General features: G+C 56.9%; 1 protein-coding gene across 1 annotated transcript; it reads right to left on the bottom strand.

Moving 5' to 3' along the window:
- Positions 1–2,049: 2,049 nt before the first annotated feature.
- NATD1 (N-acetyltransferase domain containing 1) lies at positions 2,050–17,047 on the bottom strand. Its single transcript, XM_055242345.2, has 3 exons — positions 16,742–17,047; positions 7,290–7,408; positions 2,050–6,606 (listed from the first exon to the last, which is right to left on the bottom strand). The coding sequence occupies exons 1-3, from the start codon at positions 16,845–16,847 to the stop codon at positions 6,490–6,492; spliced, it is 342 nt and encodes a 113-aa protein (XP_055098320.1). The 5' UTR covers positions 16,848–17,047; the 3' UTR covers positions 2,050–6,489.
- Positions 17,048–18,201: the final 1,154 nt, after the last annotated feature.

The raw sequence follows: 18,201 nt of genomic DNA, 5'->3' as shown, positions 1-18,201 counted from the left end.
TGGAGGAGGAGGCAATTTAAATGTTGGGCAGAGGAGAACTGGGAAGGAAAGCCTCATCCAGAGGGTGATCATTGGGCACGGACCTGAAGGAGGTGGGGGAGGGAGCCATGAGCATACCTGGGGGAAGAGTGCCCTGGGCAGAGGGCATAGCCTCTGAGGTGGGAGCAGCTTTGCAGATATGAGGACCAGCAGGAGGCCCATATGGCTGGGGTGGAGTGAGAAAGGGGAAGAGTAGTGGGAGATGAGGTCAGAGGCCATGAGGCCTGGATCCTGTGGGGCCTGCAGGCTGTGCCCCTTGCAAAGCTCTCTCATCTTTCAGGCCTCAGCCCACATCTCCTTCTTCAAGAGAGCCTTGCAGGTTCTCTGCATTGGGGCTGGGTGTGTTGCCTGTGTGTGCACCAATAGTCTGGTCACAAGAGTTTCTTGCTACATGTGTACTTTCTCATCCCCCTCCCCTGAACTCGGGTCTTGTGAAGATACAGCCCCATCTGCCTGGGTCACCCTCACTGAGCACGGTGTGGATGACATCGTATCTCCAAAGGGCAGTGCTCCACTTGAACAGGATGCAGGTTCTCTCCTCATGGCTTGTTGGGAAGTTTAAATGAGATGACCTAGTCCAGGGCACCTAGTTGAACTTTTTGTCTTAGTTGGCAGGTGAAACACCAATACATTTGTATGCCCTGGCTCTCCTTTCCTGGATTCCAGAATGGCCATGCAGAGGCTTATTCCTGCAGTCTCAGTGTCTTTCCACACCCAATGTATGACTGAATCAGGACAATTTTCAGGAACAAACCGCTCAAGGGGCCCCCTCTTTCAACTTCTGGATTCCACCCTCTCCCTAATTCAGAAAATGATAGAATCTCACCCAGCCAGATCTCCCACCTGACTCCATGTTTAATGGCCTGCAAGTGTCTCCCTCGACCCTCAGACAAGCTCTTCCCAAGGGGACCTTTTACTTTTAGCACTCCAGTGCATGATGTGCTGGTATTAGTGATGGCAGATGAGCTGGTATTGCTAATAACCATTCTCTCACCCATCCACACATCCATCCACCCACTTACCCATCCACCCACTCATCTAACCCTCCATCTATCAGCCAATCATCTACCCACTATCCATCCATTCTTGGTCTGCCTGGTTCTGGGGCCTATCATCCTCTAGATGCTTTGCCTCAGCCTTGGTATCAATGGACTGGCATTTATGTCATATGCCACACCCCCTGCAGGCAAGAATATTTCTCCTTGCCTTGATTGTCTGTTGGTTGCCAGCCTTTCCCTCCTCTGATCACAGACAGGCTGGAAGCCTGCAAACTATATTTGCTAGAGCCCTTACCAGTGGGCTTCCAATTTGTTTCTGCTGGTAGGAAGCACTGATCCATCAGAAGGCAGTAAAGTTCCTGGATCTGGGGTTTTTTTAGTGGTGGCAACAGCAGGCATGAACACCTGGGTCTTGTTCAGCCAGCAAGTTTCTACCAGGAGCACCCTAGCAAGCCCTGTGATCCCCAGACACTTCTGGGTGACACCTGTTCCTCCAGCCTCCATGTAAAAGCAGCTTCCTGCACTTACCAATATTTGGGCAATCTCACCTCTTCACTCTCGCTCCTCTCATCCTTCCAACAGTTTTCATAACCAGTCCCCTGCATTAAATCCACTCTGAAGTGCCTGGGCAATTTCCATTTTCCTGACTCTTCACTGACTGATAATGTCCTTGGTAGCAGGAATGACTTCCTAGAAATAGAGCCTTAATGCTGGAAATCGGGGATTGGTTATCTGCCTGGATTGGGCTGGAACGCAGTAATGACCTCACTGTCAGAGGGGATGTGGTACCCTGGAAAGTCACAGCATTCAGTGGCAAAACTAGTCCTCACAATATCACCTATTTTAAGTGCCTGGGGTGAAGTGTCTCTTGAAGGCAAAGCTTGAGACACCAAATGGCTGCAGCCCTTCATCATGTCATAGAGACAGCCGGAGAGACTGGTGGCTTCTGACTACACTGGAGTCAGAAGTGATAAACCCAGCTCAAAACATGGACAGAAAACCAGAGAGCATCTTTGACAACCAGAAAAGAATCTCTTTAATATCTTGTAGCCGTAAGACTGACAAAACTGAAAACACAACCCTAAATTAGATCCTGCAAGTTGCAGTTACAACACAAGTTGAATTCACAGCCTTGCTGGAACTCTTATGTAAAATTGAGGGCATTGGATCTGGAAGGAGTGGGACCCTGAGAATCGTAAAGGGATATTTGGGTGGACTTGAGCAAATCCAAGAACCCTGAACTGAGGAAGAGCAGTGTGAGTATATGGTCAGGGGCTCCATGAATATTCCTGCCTGCAACCCCAGCTTCACAGGCAATTCAGCCTTCTCCACACCGGCCCGGCACTGGTTAGCTGCTCACCTTATGGCTCGAGGCAGGACCCACCGCAGCCTTGCAGCTGAGTGGGAAGCTGTATCTGTTTATTGCTTTCAAGGCCATCTGTCACAAGCAGACATAAGACCTCATATCACACAAGCTTGATGCCACCAAAAGGACGGGAGCTGGGCTGGGTCCTGAGCCCTTTGAGCAGTGTGGGCTTTGGCTTGTGACCCCCGACTCTGAGCCTCAGTATCATCTATCAAATAGGCCTAATAATGGGCATGTCCCGGGACTGCTGTGAAGACGAAGTGGAATACGATTGCAACGGGGCCGGGTGAGGTGGCTCACGCCTGTAATCCCAACACTTTGGGAGGCCGAGGTGGGTGGATCATTTGAGGTCAGGAGTTCGAGACCAGCCTGGCCAACACGGTGAAACCCCGTCTCTACTAAAAATACAAAAATTAGCCAGGCATGGTGGCGGGCACCTGTAATTCCAGCTACTCGGGAAGCTGAGGCAGGAGAATTGCTTGAACCCGGGAAGTGGAGGTTGCAGTGAGCTGAGATCGCACCACTGCACTCCAGCCTGGGCGATAGAGCGAGACTCCCAGCTCAAAAAAAAAAAAAAAAAAAAAAATTGCAACGGGCCTCACAATTTATCCTTCATTCTGAGTAGCCATATAACCCTGAGTGGGAACTAGGAGAAATTGTCCTCCAGCAGTCTGTTCCCTCCCTCAGTAGCTGGGGTGGAATGAGATGTGGCCCTGCGCCTGGTGCAAGATTTTCACTTGTTTTGGAAGCATCTGCCACAGCTTTCCTTGATAGGCATGTGTTATCATGAGGTTGGGCCTCACCTCCCTGCATTGGACCAGAAATCGTAAAGCGAGCGACTTCTTATGGCACAGTGGATCTCCTGCATGGCATCACTGCCCCGTCCTAGGAGACCGCACAAAGCCACTCTGCTTCATAGCTGGGCTGTGGCCTCGGGGGCTTTTGTGCCTGCCTGGAGGTGGCAGGGAACTGTGGTGTGGGGGCTGGGCCAACCAGGAAGGCAGAGCCACCCAGACTGGTGTCTGGGTTCCTGAAGTCACTGTTATCCTGCATGGAGACCTCAGCCAAGCCCCAGTGACACGCAGGGTCTCGCTCTCCCCACTGAAGGCTGTGCTGAGGGCTGAGTGAAAAAGAGGCCAGACACCAGAGAGGGAAGCCCGCCTCCCCCTCCTCACCTCGACCTCCACACCAGTTAAGGCTGACCGGCAGGTTGCTGTGGGGGAAGTGACAGAGTGCGGACAGCACTGAATGCCAGGCCACACCTTTTATGGAAAGGTTCCTTTGAGACCTGTTGATGAGCCTGGAAAATGAGGAAGGGGGCGGTCCAGGGGCCAGCTGGGTCCACACCCTGCCGCGGGCCCTGAGGAGGGAAGGCACGAGTCACTGCCTATTTTGACCGGGCAAGAAATAGAAACCCTCAGGGTGAGGCGGGCAGGAAAGCAGCTCTGTGGGAGACCTGCAGGCCCCTGAACATCCCCTGCCCCACTCAGGCTCTCGCCCAGGTGCATAAACCAGCCCCATGTGGCGGCATCCTCGCCAAGGACTCCCAGGTGACCCGACAGGAGGGGTGAGACTGGGCTGCCAGGCAGACGGGGTAGCACCAGACGGGATGGGCTGGGGGTTCCAGGGCATACTGTCTGTGGCAACCCAACCTTGGGAGACGTTATTGCTGTGCTGGAGACCTTGGGCCAGGCCCCGCGAAGCCCTGCCTAGCCCCCTGGTGTGGGTTAGCAGTGCTTTAAGGCAGCCCAAGGTGAGGAGGCCAGGTCATACCTGCGGGAGCTTGGATCAGGCCTCCTGAGAAAGCCCTAGTCTCAGTTCCTGGGCCCAGGGCATCTGCAGGCCTCCACCACCCCATGCTGCCTAGTTCAAGTATTTGTTGTGGGCTGGCCAGATCGAGAGTCACCTGCTAGAACACAGGAGTAGGAATCTTAGGTGGGAGTGGGAACAGGGTGGGGCCAGGCCCATTCCCTCCTGGCTCTCAAGGTCCATGCTGGCCCTCAGGGGCTTTCCTGTGGGGGGCTCCTTGTGCTGCCACTGCAAGGGACCCTCCTGCGGATGGGCTGGAGGCCACAGGGACATGGCTCCAGCTCACTGAGCTCCCGGGTGCTCATGATGGACTATGTGCTTGAACTTGGGGAGGGACGTGTGGATGGGAAGGGGGTGACCTTAGGGAGGGGAAAGGAGGCCCCTAGCCCTGCTGCCCCGGGACAGTAAGGGGAAGGCCCAGGCCTGGCTGTCCATCCTCTGTGCCTACAATCTGCTCTTTCCTTAAATTCTGCCAGCAATAGGCCACCCCTAGCCCTGGAGGGGACCCGGAGCAGCTCAGCCCACCTCCTGCCAGCTGCGTCTCCCTGGAAGCCCAGGGCCTTCTCTGACCTCTCACACAAGCCCTTTGCAAAAGAGCTGACTTCCCAGAGGCCAGGGCAGGAGCATCTGCCACAGGGCAAGGGCCAGGGATGTGGGGGGTACTCAGGATGGTGACCCCTGCTGGTCCATGCTGTGACCCACCACAGGGGTTTTGAGGAGACTCCAGGGCTCGGGGACCCCCATCGGCAGGCTGCCAGGCCTCCCTGCACATGCAGGTCTCTGTGGTCCTGTGTCCAGGCAGGAAGGCCCCTGGGCTGCTGTGGCTGGAGAAGGAATGCGGGGGGTCTCGGTGCCAAGACTGGGGATAGCAAGGAGGTGAGTGGAAAATGCAACCACAGGCCAGCCAGCGCCTGTGCATGGAGTCAAAGGGAGGAGTCAGCATGGCAACCACTGCCCCTGCACCGGGGGATGAAGGCATGGGGGTCCTGGTCACCCTCTCCCTGTACTGCCCAGAGCCCAGCCTGACTCCCCCCGAAGCCTGGTAGGGATGCATCACTCCCAAGGGATGTGGTGTTGACTAACAAATGTCTCAGCCCTAAAGGGCCCCTGGCTCCAGGTCACCCTCCAGCTCTACAGAAGAGCAGGGACGAATCTGACCCGTTAGCGCTGACACAAGAGGGCAGGACCTGAGCCAGCCCCAGGGGAAGCCAGCATGCCCCGGAAAATCTGGTCCCACCAAAGCGTGCTGGTGTGTCTCCCAGGCTGCACCCAGGAAGGCTGGGTTGGGGAGAAGCCCAGGGCCAGATGGGCAGCAAAGTGTATCCGGCTGTAGCCAGCCACAAAAGAGGACACTGATGTCTGGCAGCAGCACAGAAACCCCTGTGGCTGATGTTTCTTCCTCTTGGATGCTGAGGGCGGTTTTTGGAGAATAGCCTCGCTCCCACCCCAGCTCCAAGGCATCTCCTTGGAGAAGGCTCAGGCAGGTGGCCAAGGCCAGCAAGGGGCGGGCCTGCAGCTGCTCAGGCCCCCTTGGAGGTCCTCCCAGCAGACAGGGGTATAGGGGATAGCAGCCCATGGGGATGGGGCCCTGGTTTCCTGCAGAACCTACACGAGAGGCCAAAATAAAGATGGGGGTACTAAGGAGAGGAAAACACCCCCGGCACCCACCACCAGCCTGCCTGTAGACCGCATCCTGTGTTCACGTGTGAACCGCACGTGCAGTTGAGCCTGGCCGGTGCTCACTCCTTCACCCTGCTGGTCTCTGTCAGGGAGAGCTGACCCTTTCCAGGGCCCTGCCGGCACTGGGCATGGGGGTCTGAGAAAGGGGCAGCGCCAGTGGCAGGTGGGGTCTGGCACTGCCACCCTCAGAAGCTGGCACACGAGGTTTCTTATTGCTCCTCTTGGCTCTGGAGCACACCTTCCTAATTTCCAGAAAGGACACAGGCCCAGGAGAGGTGGCAGCAGGGGTTCTGCATTGGCCCTCCTGCTGATCTCCGAGTGGAGCCCGGCGGGTGGGATGCAGGCTGGCTCTAGCCCCTACGTGTGACCCACAGGCCTCCCAGGAAGCCGCTGGTCTCTGCAGAGTGGGAGCTGCCGGGACTACCTGGCCTCCTTGCTGCCTCGGTTACCGGGTCACCGCCCATCATTCGATGAGTGTCCTTACAAAAATAACTCTGAGTCTGTTCCCAGTGGGACCAGGTTCCTGAGAGCACGTGGGGCCGGGCAAAGGCCACGTGAAAGAGTCCGGCAGGGAGCGCTCCCACCTGCAGGCCAGGGTTATGGCTGCAGGCGCTCCAGGTACTGCGGCAGGGGGTTCTCCTTGACGTACTTCTGGATGTACCAGCAGGTGAGATGGGCCTTCAGGTCCTCCTCCACCACGAAGTCCAGGGCAGCCTGGGAGCCGGGCAGAGAGGAGAGTGGTCAGGGCCTACAGCTGGCACCAGAAGGTGGCATTGTCTGCTCCCTCCCCAGGCCTGGCTCCCTGGCCACCCTTCCACTTTGCCCAGGTCAGTAACTCCCTTGAGTTTCAGTGTCACCTGGGATGATCCCCACAGACTGGTCCGGTACACAAGGAAAAAACATATCACCTCTCCCCTACAAGCCCCTTTGCCCCAGGCAGCATGGAGGGCAAAGTTTGCCCTTCAATTCTGCTGGCGGGGTGGGGGTGGAGGAGGGGAAGCCAGCAGACGGCCCAGCTAAGTCCCAGCAGCAGCCCTCAGGGGACTGATGGTCATTCTCTCTTCTTTGCTCTGGCTGTAACTCCCTTCATTAAGCCCAAACCTGCTATCCGGGCAGCCTGGGGTTTGGGATGCCCTGAGGATGAAGGGGTTGGGGGCAGGATTGGGGCTCCCGTGAAGCACCTGCCACACAGGAGGTGTGTGAAGATCTTGGAGGCTCAGCCACGCCAGGGTCTTGCAGAACAGGAGCCTGGGCCCAGAAAGGCTGCTACTGGCCCAGAGAAGACGCAGGGCCAAGAAGCAGGCTGAACTGGCCACCAGGGCCACTGTCTCCTTGGAGGGAGGGTGGCAGCCCCCATGTCCCTGTCCCCACCTGGCCCTGCCACCTGCCTGCCCTACCTTGGCAAGGTGCTTGGCGATGCCGCGCCCACGGTAGGCATCTGGGACCTCGGTGTGCTGCAGGTCCACGATCCGCTTGCCCACGTACTCATAGAGCAGGACGGCCCGGTCATGACATCCTGGAGGTTGTGGAGACAGGTAAGCCTATGCTGACTCTCATCCCAGCGGACTCAGGCACCGAGGCTGGGGTGGAGGGACAGGCATTTGGAGCCATTCAGCTGCTACAGCTGAATCCTGAATAGCCTCTCAGTGCCTCAGTCTCCTCATCCATAAAGTGGGGATACAATAAAATGTCCTTCATAGGGTGGTTTGGAGGATTAAATGAGGTAACCTCTGACATGCTTACAGCCACACCTAGAACACTTGAGCCCCACATGAACCTTTGCTACTGCGTCAGTCCTAGCAGCATCCCAGGGCCCTGCCACCCCTTTCTGTAGCCCTGCTCTCTGCATCCCCACCCCACCACATCCCTGGATCTGGGAGTCCCAGGACCCAGCACTGGACACAGAACAGGGCTCAGCAAATCTGCAACTAAGGCAGAGCATGCAGAGATTAGAGAGGCGGCGCTGTGCCACACATCAGGACCACATGCTGGACCCTGACAGAGATGCAGCAGGAAAGATCAGAGGCCTGTGGCAGAGTTCATGAGAAACTGACACTGGACACAGGAGGCAGGAACAAACGGGTTTTCACACTCTACCAGGCCTACCAGGCCTACCAGGCCTGGAGCTCACCAGTCCACCCCAAACTCCTGCTGGGCAAACAATTAACTGAAGTTCTTCCTAATCACAGTTTTTAGCATCTCATCTGTTTGTCTGTCCACCTACCCATCCATCAACCCACCCATCCACTTACCCATCCACCAAATGTTTCCTGAGCCCCAGGTACTGTTTCAGATGCTGGGAGTATAGCAACAAACAACCTAGACAAGGAGTCCTACCTCCATGAAACCGGAAGGGGAGAAAGAATAAATATGAAAAGCAAGTGATGTATAGGATGCCAGGGAATGGGGGCAGGTGAAGACAGAAGGAAAGGGCACCAGCCATTCTGAGGGAACGGTGTTCTAGGCAGAGAACAGCCAGTGCAAAGGCTCTGAGGCAGGAGTAGGCCTGAATGAGGGGCAGCTGGAGTGGGGTGGGTGAGGGGACGGGCAGAGATGGGGGCAGGGAGGCGATAGGGCAGGTCCTGCAGAGCCTCCTAAGCCTTCTGAGCTGGGCGCCACTAGAAGGCCCTCAGCAAAGGGACAGATGTGATTCACTCTTTAAAATCATGCTGTGCTTCACGGTTTTAACTTCAAAGCCCCAGAGAATCTGCCCTTAAAGCCTGTGCTGGGCGACACGAGGGGAAGGCTGACAGGCCAAGAGGTCTAACCACTGGTCCAGGGCCACTGGAACTGGGGCCAATGGCAGCAAGGAGGCCTTCTGGCCCTTGGTCTCTCCTTTGATTCTCCCCAAAGCCTCAGGAAAGTGGCTACAATTCATCTCCCCATTTCCAGATGAGGAACTACTGAGATCCAGGGATCCAAGTCACACAGCAGGCCAAGATGATGCTGGAGCCCAGGCCTGCAGGTCCTGAGCCGCAGCCATTCTTTCTGCTCTGCCGACACACCTGCTACTTCCTGCATCCGCCATCGCCTAGGCACTTCCCTCTGCCTGATGCCCCTTCTCCGTTCCTGCCAGGCCCAGCTGAGGGTTCCCCAGCCCCACTCCCGCCACGGGCCCTGCTGCCTCCTCCTTGTGCGCCTGACTGTCCTTCTGTGGACTGTGCCTGCCACCCTGGCCAATGCCCAGCTGTGGCCACTGCCGCCTGTCCTGGGTGCACAACAAGGATGTAGTTCTTGGCTCCCCACCTGCTGGGGTTAATTCAACTCACCCAGGACAGGAGAGCAGAGATCGGAGGCTATTCTGGGACTGACCCGGTCACCAAGGGAGCTACCTACCTAGCCTGGCCGTTTAATTACCCCAGGCTCATTGAGGGCCTGCTGTGTTCCAGTAGGGTTTGGGCTGCAGGGCAGGCAGCAGCGAACAAAACTGATGAAACTCTTCCTCATGGAGATCTTACCTACTGATGAAGACACACAATAAGTAATATCATTATAAATAATACAGGGGCTGGGCATGGTGGCTCATGTCTGTAATCCCAGCACTTTAGGAGGCAGAGGTAGGAGGATCGCTTGAGCCCAGGAGCTTGAGACCAACCTGGGCAACATGATGACCCAGTCGCTACAAAAATAAAAATAAAGTTGGCCAGGCACGGTGACCCACTCCTATAATCCCAGCACTTTGGGAGGCCGAGGCGGATGGATCACCTGAGGTCAGGAGATCGAGACCAGCCTGGCCAACATGGTGAAACCCCATCTCTACTGAAGATACAAAAATTAGCCAGGCATGGTAGCGGGTGCTTGTAATCCCAGCTACTTGGGAGGCTGAGGCAAGAGAATCACTTGAACCTGGGAGGCAGAGGTTGCAGTGAGCTGAGACCACACCATTGCACTCCAGGCTGGGCAACAAGGGCAAAACTCCACCTCAAAAAAAAAAAAAAAAAAAAAAAAAAAAAATGCTGAGCATGGTGGTACACACCTATGGTCCCGGCTATTTGGGAGGCTGAGGTGGGAGAATCACTTGAGCCCAGGAGTTCGGGGCTGCAGTGAGATATGATTGTATCACTGCATTCCAGCCTGGGTGACAGTGAGACCCTGTCTCTAAATAAATACATACATCACAGAGGGCACACAGGTGATAAGCTGACAGGTGCCAAGGATCACTACACAGCAGAGGAGGGGTGGGGAGGGGCAGGGCTGCAGGGACCCCAAAGGACACATGGGGTATGAGCCGTCCACTGGCGAGAACAGCATGTGCAAAGGCCCTGGAGTAGGAGGTTGAAGGAAGAGCAAGGAGGCCAGAGTGGCTGGGCCCAAACAAGCCGGGAGTGAGGGTTGGGAAGCCAAGTCAGAGATCCTGGGGCCAGACCACACAGGGCCCTGCAAGCCACCAAAAAGACCACAAGCGCCGGGCGCGGTGGCTCACGCTTGTAATCCCAGCACTTTGGGAGGCTGAGGCGGGCGGATCACAAGGTCAGGAGATCGAGACCACGGTGAAACCCCGTCTCTACTAAAAAATACAAAAAATTAGCCGGGCGTGGTGGCGGGCGCCTGTAGTCCCAGCTACTCGGAGAGGCTGAGGCAGGAGAATGGCGTGAACCCGGGACGCGGAGCTTGCAGTGAGCCGAGATTGTGCCACTGCACTCCAGCCTGGGCGAAAGAGCAAGACTCCGTCTCAAAAAAAAAAAAAAAAAAAAAAAAAGACCACAAGCTTTTGCTCCAGCAGTCTCTGCAGAGCAGGAAGGTGGATACAAGAAGCGTGGCAAGCTCATTACTGCTCCTCTGTGCACGCCCTACGTCAGTGTTTCTGGAGTAGCCACCTGGGCCATGGATGGACCTGACCCTGGGAGTCCTCACAACTTCTCTGCCTCCCATTGGTCCTCAGTGATCGCACAGCTCAGCCACTACCATATTCCAGGCACCCAGCTCAGGGTAGACACCCAAGAAATATTTGTCCAACTAAAACTGCTGTTCTGTCTCTGCCAGACACACACTAGGGCCTTGTGGCAGACCTGTGGACAACTGGCTGGACCAGCATGCTGGTCTTCCCACAGCTGGGCCTGCACCTCAGGCTGTGGCTCCCAGGAGACAGCAGGAGAGGAGCGGTGGTGGCCCAAGCGTGTGCAGCCCCAGCACGGGGCAGGCTCGTGCTCTGCTCTCTGATCCTCACAACCACCCCACTAAACAGGTAGGATTCTCACAGCCCCGTGTACAGATGGGTAAACCGAGGCCCAGGAGGGAGGAAGGTGGTGGTGATCATCCCGGGACAGGTCAGGTCTCTGGGGCAGAGAGGTGTCGGGACTGGTGTAAGATCACCTGGCAGAGTTGAGACTGGAACTGAGGGTCCTGCCCTGCCCTAGGCTTGCTCCTGTGGCTCCCAAGTGACAAGTCCTGAACCCCCTGTGCTAGTCTGAGGTCTGGAGCTCTCAAGGCAGCTCTTAGAGCCTAGCCCAGATAAGGGCCTGGGGCCTGGATCAGGCCCAGAGGCTGCGCCTGTGTCACTGTGAGCTGAGACAACAGGATCCACGGTGCCCAGAAGTGAAAGCGTGGCTGACAGTGCTGCCCTGGTGTCCTGCTGTACCATCATGGGGGCTGCGGGTGGTCAGGGGAGGCCTCTGGGCAGGTGACGTTTGGGCTCACCTGGAATGAGAGTCACGGAAGTGTGTGGAGTTGACTGGGGATAAGGCTGAGTCAAAGGAGGGTCTTCAGGCTGAAAGGGGAACAGAGGGCATCTGGGGTGGCCACGGTGGTGGTGGGGCTGCATGTGAGGAAAAGACCGAGTTTAAATGGACACCCTACATGGGCCAGACCACATGGCACTGGGCCGGCGAGGAGCCAGGCTCCTGGGCAGCAACCTCGGAGCATCTGGCCAGGACCTGAACCCCACCTTGGAGGGCCTTCAAAGGCCACCCAGTCACAAGTGTTACACCCATGACACAGGCCACAAATGCAATACTGGTCCTCACGCTCAACTCCTTGTCCTGCCCCAAACCTGCCTGGACATCCCAGGAAAATGCCCAAGTCCCCAAAGCTTGACCAAGGTCCTTGGCTCCTCTTCGCCTTTTCTCATCTGACCCGACCCTCGGCAGGACGGTGGACACGGCTTTCTAAACATGCCTGGGTCCAGCTGCCTCTCTGGCCTCCCTGCCTTGGTGGCTGCTCCCCTGCCTGCCATCTTTCTGCCCAGGGCCTCCAGGGACCCTTCCTTCTCATTCCAGGTGAGCCCAAAGGTCATGTGCCCAGAAGCCTCCCCTGACCGCCTGCAGCCCCCATGATGGGACAGCAGGACACCAGGGCAGCACTGTCAGCCATGCTTTCACTTCTGGGCACTGTGGATCCTGCTGTCTTGGCTCACAGTGACACAGGCACAGCCTCTGGGCCTGGCCCAGGCCCTTATCTGGGCGAGGCTCTAAGAGCTGCCTTGAGAGCTCCAGACCTCAGACTAGCACAGGGGGGCAGTACTTGTCACTTGGGAGCCACAGGAGCAAGCCTAGGGCAGGGCAGGGCCCTCAGTTCCAGTCTCAACTCTGCCAGGTGACCTTATGCCAGTCCTGACACTCCTCTGCCCCAGAGGCCTCACCTGTCCCTGGATGATCACAACCACCCTCCTCCCTCCTGGGCCTGAGAACCCCACCAGCAACATGTGACTGGTTTGGGAAAAGTTAAAGCTACACTGCTCGTGGGGGACCCGTCCCTGGGTCTCTGCACCCCCATGCTCTCTCTGCCTCTCCCCAACCTCGGGACCAAAGGAGGACAGGAAATTGTCAGGGGAGGCGATCACAGAGAAAGACCAAAGCTTGCAGAGAGGCGACAGGGGCAGGACCTCTGGGAGATGTGGAGTCTGCAGAAGGCATTGACTTCTGCTTTCTCCACTCGGCCCACACTGACCCCGCAAGGAGAGCTGGCAGATCAAAACTCGAATATACAGATGAGGAGACTGAGGCAGACGGAGGCAGAGCCCAGGCTGCCGGAGCTGTGGCACCGGACAAGAACAAGCAGACACCCTGGCCGGCTTTTCTGGCACCTCTGTAAGTAGAGCCTAGATCAGGGAGGTGCCACATGTTGGTAGTTCATTGATAGATTAGGCAGAGGGAGCTGTGAGCCTGGAGAAGCTCAACCATAGGTCCCTCCCCTCCCCAGAGGACCCTGGTCCAGCCCAGCCCAACACAGCCAGCGGCCTCATATTGGGGCTGTGATCTGAGCACCTCCCAAAGCCTGGGGCTGTGGTCTTAGCTCCACTGCATCCAGGGGTGCTGAGGGAGGCCGGGGCAGCAGCTGACTCTCTGGGGTCTCAGTCTTCCTGGCTGCAAAATGGGGGTTACGGAGGATGCAGAAAGTTCCAGGGTTCTGCATCCCTCAAGTGTTCCTTTCCTTGCAGCAAGTAGGACACTCAGCCCTGCCTGTGAGGGAAAGGGAAGGCTAAGGAAGGGGCTGCCCAGGAGGTGGGGGTCTCTTCCAGCTGTCTCCAACCTTCAGAAACCGTCCTCAGACGGAGGCTAGGGGCTTGATTCTGGCTTAGCTGCCTACAGGCTGTGCGCCTTGGTTTCCCCATCTGTAAAGTGATGACAAGCTTGCATTTCAGAACCGGGATGTGGCATCAGACAAGCCCGAGCTCAAGCTTTCTCTCATCACCCACAAGCAAGTCACAGCCATGCTTCCTTTCACATCTGTCCAAGATCTAGACGTTTCTCCCAAACCTGTTTGCAATACCTGGACTAGTAAAGTAACCACCTCCCTGCTCTGTCCTGGTCCCCACAGTTTGCTCCCCTTAGAGCAGCAGCCAGAGGGAGCCAGGGCATCCCATCTGTCTTCTGCTCGGGAGCTTCAAAGTCAAAGCCGAGCCCATAGGACAACAGCTTCCAGGCCCTGCACCACCTGCTCCCTATGACCTCTTGACCCATCCTGCACACACCAGGCATCACAGGCACTGCAGAGCCTTTGCTTTTGCTGTTCCCTCCACTTGGAACACTCTTCCCTGTTGTAGCTCTGTTTCTTGCCTCCTTCAGGTCTTCACTTCAGTGGTACCCTCCAGGGAGGGGCCTTCCTGGACACATGATTCTAAATAGCAACCCTGCCCAACACAGCCTCCCCTCTGCCCCCTGCACCTCTCATGAAAGCCCTTGTTTTCCAGGATACGTTAAAACTGACTCTATTTCTTGTCCATTTCCCTCTCTAAACTGTCAGCCCCATGAGACCCCGACACCTTAAAGAGTACTTGGTACATGGTAGGCGCTCAACAAATACTTACGGGGTGAATCACAGCTCTTCCACCTTTGTGGTGCAAGACTTTGGGCAAGTCATTTCACTTCCCCATGCCTCAGTCTCCCCATCTGTATACGGGAAATGCAGTTTCCCCTCTCCCTGTGCTGTGTGGCTATGGAATAAAGTGACTCCAGGTGCCCAGGGCCTCCTAGAACACTGTAAGTGCTTAATAAACGAAGGTGCTCAAACGTTTTCCCTCACTCAGAACCAGAGCTCGCAGGAAAAGAATCAGCCTAGCTCTGCTATGTGGACAGCCTAGGAACACTTCTGCACCAGGAGCCTAGGGCTACCTGACCCCTCAGCCTCAGTGTTTATCTCTCTCAGTGGGCACAACAGCACCAGCCTCCAGGCTTGCCTTACAGGTCGGGAATGATACCACAGTCTGTTGTCCTCCTCAGCTCAGGGAGGCCTGGGCTTAGACTCAGACAACCCCTCTCTGGTCCCAAGACACACACCCAAACCCAGTGGGGCCTGGAAGCCCAGAAGAGCCCCACCCTGTGCTGCATAGCCACTCCCTTGGGGGCCTCTGGCCTCTCTCTTCTTTCTCCCCTGGGCTTGGCTGGGGAGATGCCCAGCCACATCTGTGGTCAGCTATCTGGGCAGTGAATTCCAGAAGGGGGTAAGTTTAGAAATATGGCTGGGCATGTCCAGCCCTGACCACGGCCAGCTCTGGAGGGCTGTCCTTTGGCTGTACCCACTTGGAAGAGAAAGAAAGAAAAAAAAACAACCCAAATGTATCCCCTTTTTTCTGTCTCTGAGTATAATGGGCCTCCCGAGCCCACAAGGGAAACAGAGGCTGCTCTGGAACCTCAGAAGAGAGGATTTGAAAGCTATGAGGCCTCTCTCCCAGAGTCGCCGGGGCCCCAAGTGTCGTGGCCAGCTAAGCTCTGCCGGCACCACAGCAGTAGCAGGACTTGCCTCTGCCTGGTGGTGTAGGGTTGGTCGGGCCAATGGCGAAGTTCTGGGTGATGCTGGGCAATCACTTCCTAAGGTCCCTAGCCTTAGTTTCCTCATCTGTAACACGGGGTGGTATGTCACAACATTGTCAGGGTATTGTGACAGTCCCATCCACAAAGCTGTAGTGGGGCCTGGCTCGACACTCGGCACATTCCAAATGGCCATCGGAGATCTGCCAGAGGCCCCTCCTGGCTGAAGCCAAATGTGGGTCACAGGAGCCCCACCGTTCAGGGAGTCAGACCAGTCAGGATGCCATCCCAGCTCTGCCCAACTCTCAGCCTGACCTCTCGAAAGCCTTTCCCTTTCCTGGCCCTCCACCTTCCTTCTTGAAAATGGGCACAGTGGCCCCTAAGGACCGGTCCAGCTTGGACATTCCCACTGGTGGGAGGTGGGCCACAGGGAGTTCATAGCCCTCCTTTTTGTAGTTCTATTTCCTACCTGTAGGACCTCCTGAGGGGGGATGGGCTAGTCAAAACTTCTCTACACTGGCAGGGCGTGGTGGCTCACTCCTGTAATCCCAGCACTTTGGGAGACCATGGCAGGTGGATCACCTGAGGTCAGGAGTTCAAGACCAGCCTGGCCAACATGGTGAAAGCCTGTCTCTAACACAAAAATTAGCTGGGCATGTTGGTGGGTGCCTGTAATCCCAGCTACTCGGGAGGCTGAGGCAGGAGAATCACTTGAACCCAGGAGGCAGAGGTTGCAGTGAGCCTAGATTGTGCCACAGGAACTCCAGCCTGGGCGACAGAGTGAGACTCCTTCTCAAAAAACAAAAACAAAAACTTCTATACACTAAAGGAGAACTTGCCCTTGCTTTCTGGTTTCACGAATCACGATCAGGCCACGTTTACCAGCACTTACTAATGCCCCATGAGCTGGTCTGATCCTTTACATTTGTCACATACGGTCTCTCATCCTTACAACTAGCCAATGGGGTGTGCACTGGTATTATTCCCATTGCAGAGAGGGAGAAACTGAGGCACGCAGAAGTGAGGCAAATGGCCAGTCCCAGAGCCACTAAAGTCTTGATAGTGACAGCCATCCCCCACCCCCCCCCCACACGCACTCCCCCCAAGGGACCACAAGCCCCTTTCGCGGTCAGCCCCAGGTCCGCAGGCCTCCCCCGCGCTCAAAGACTTAAGATTCCCAGGGGCAGCAAGAAGCCATATAACACCCGCAGAAGGAGACAGGTCACGGCTGACCAACTTTCCAGGATCTCAAACAGGAGCCTTCAGTGAGTGCCCAACAGCCGTGAACAACTGGGCCTGAGCAGGTGCGGGTCCCCTGTGGCTGAGACTGGGGACCCGCGCTGCCCCAGCTCCTGCCTCTGCCTTTCCAGGGTCCCCTGTCCGCTCTGGCCCCTGCTCTCCCGGTTAGTCTGCCCCCGCCCAGCCCGTTCCACTTCCCGGATAGCCGGCCGCGCCCCCACCTGGCCCCGAGCGCCACCCGGCCCGCGCCCGGAGCTCCGGCCGCCCGGGACCACCCCGCGGCGCGCGCTCGCAACAGCCTTCCCGGGCGGCGGGCCGGGGCCGGGCCGCGGGCGCGCGAGGGACGGGCACCCAGCAAGGGGGCGGCCCCGGCGGGCCCCGCTCGCTCGCAGACAAAAGGTCGGGGCGGGCCGGGGCCGCGTTACCGTTGAGCCGGACAGTGAACTGGCGGCGCCGCCGGTCATGCTCCACGCGGATGGGGCAGCCCTGCTCTAGCGCGCCCAGCGGCACGGCGGCCGCCGAGTGCGCCATCTGCGCGTGGGGCTGCGGCGCGGCGCCGGCGGGGGCCGGGGCGCGCTGGGAGGGCTCAGGCGCGCGGCGGGGCTCGGGCGCGGGCGCAGGCGGCAGGCGGTGGGGTCGTTAGGGCCCGGAGACCGCAGGCGGCGGCGCTGAAACTGACACTCGGCGGCGGCGGCGGCGGCGGCGGCAACGAAAAGGAGGGGTGGGGGGCCAGGAAATCAGCTGTGAGGTCACGTGCGGCGCGCAGCCAGTGGACGCGCGGCCTTTTTGTTTTGATACATTCCAGTCACCTCTTAAAGGGGCCGCGCCGGCCGCGTTCCTCTCGCAGCCCCAAACAAAACAACACGGGCCGCCGCCGCGCCGGGCTATTTTTCCCTCTTGTGTTTGTCCCTCGTGCATCTTTGGGACCCCCGCAAGGAGCCTTCTAAAAAAGACGTAACAACCTGTATGGACATTCTAATCGTCCCCAAGGCAGCCACCATTTATTAAACACTTGCTGTGTGCTGTGTATAGCAAAGCCCTGGCGCACAGGAAGCGCTCAGTAAACACTGCGCTGAGATTTATCACCAGAATCCTGAGAAATAGGTATGCTTGACTCCATTTTACAGATGAGCAAATAGAGGCTAAGGCAGTGAAAGACATGCATAAGTTCTCACGTAGCTGAAGCCCTGGGGCTACTGGTGCTAGGAGCGAGCACCCACCCGTGTGGGCAGCTTGGGTGGCTACTGGCTACTGGGAAGGAATTGTCCTGTGAAGCCTTGTTTGGGATAGGAGTGAAATGCCACCTCTCCCAAAGAGAGGCGTAAATGCGGGAAGAGGCCTTGGGGATCCCTGGATCCACTCCATAGATGGGGAGGCTGAATCCCAGAAAGGGGCAGAGACTTGCTTGAAGGCACACAGGACTGTTGGGGCTCAGACTTCTTTGAAAGTCGACTTAATTAGGCTCCTCAGGGCTCAACCTTAGTTCCAAACCTTCCCCTCTTGCTCACCTAAAGGGGCACTCCTGTTGCCCATAGCTGTGCAGTGAATCACACAGGTTACTTTTAATATTTTGCTAATTACGGTGCAAACTTGATGTTCACACCCGTGTGACCACCATCCAAATCAAAATACAGAACACTGGTGGTTCCCTAGGGCCCTCTTCCAAGCAATGCCCTACCCTTTGAGGTAACCACTATCCCTGATTTCTAGCATTGTTGACTAATTAAGTTTCTCCAGACCATCATGTAAACAGAATCATACAATATGTACCGTTTTATTTTATTTTAAGACGGAGTCTCCCTCTGTCGCCCAGGCTGGAGTGCAGTGGCTTGATCTCGGCTCACTGCAGCCTCTGCCTCCTGGGTTCAAGCGATTCTCCTGCCTC

The sequence above is a fragment of the Symphalangus syndactylus genome, chromosome 14 (genome assembly GCF_028878055.3).
Source record: "Symphalangus syndactylus isolate Jambi chromosome 14, NHGRI_mSymSyn1-v2.1_pri, whole genome shotgun sequence".
NCBI lineage: Eukaryota > Metazoa > Chordata > Mammalia > Primates > Hylobatidae > Symphalangus > Symphalangus syndactylus.
The sequence above is the reverse complement of the archived record's forward strand: the minus strand, read 5'-3'. Positions and strand labels throughout refer to the sequence as shown.

Coding starts and splice junctions, on each gene's coding strand:
- NATD1 (XM_055242345.2), bottom strand. CDS start 16,847: ATGGCGCACTCGGCGGCCGCCGTGCCGCTGGGCGCGCTAGAGCAGGGC. Junction 7,409..16,741: donor GTTCACTGTCCGGCTCAACG/GTAACGCGGCCC, acceptor CACAACCTCCAG/GATGTCATGACCGGGCCGTC. Junction 6,607..7,289: donor TCGCCAAGCACCTTGCCAAG/GTAGGGCAGGCA, acceptor CCCGGCTCCCAG/GCTGCCCTGGACTTCGTGGT.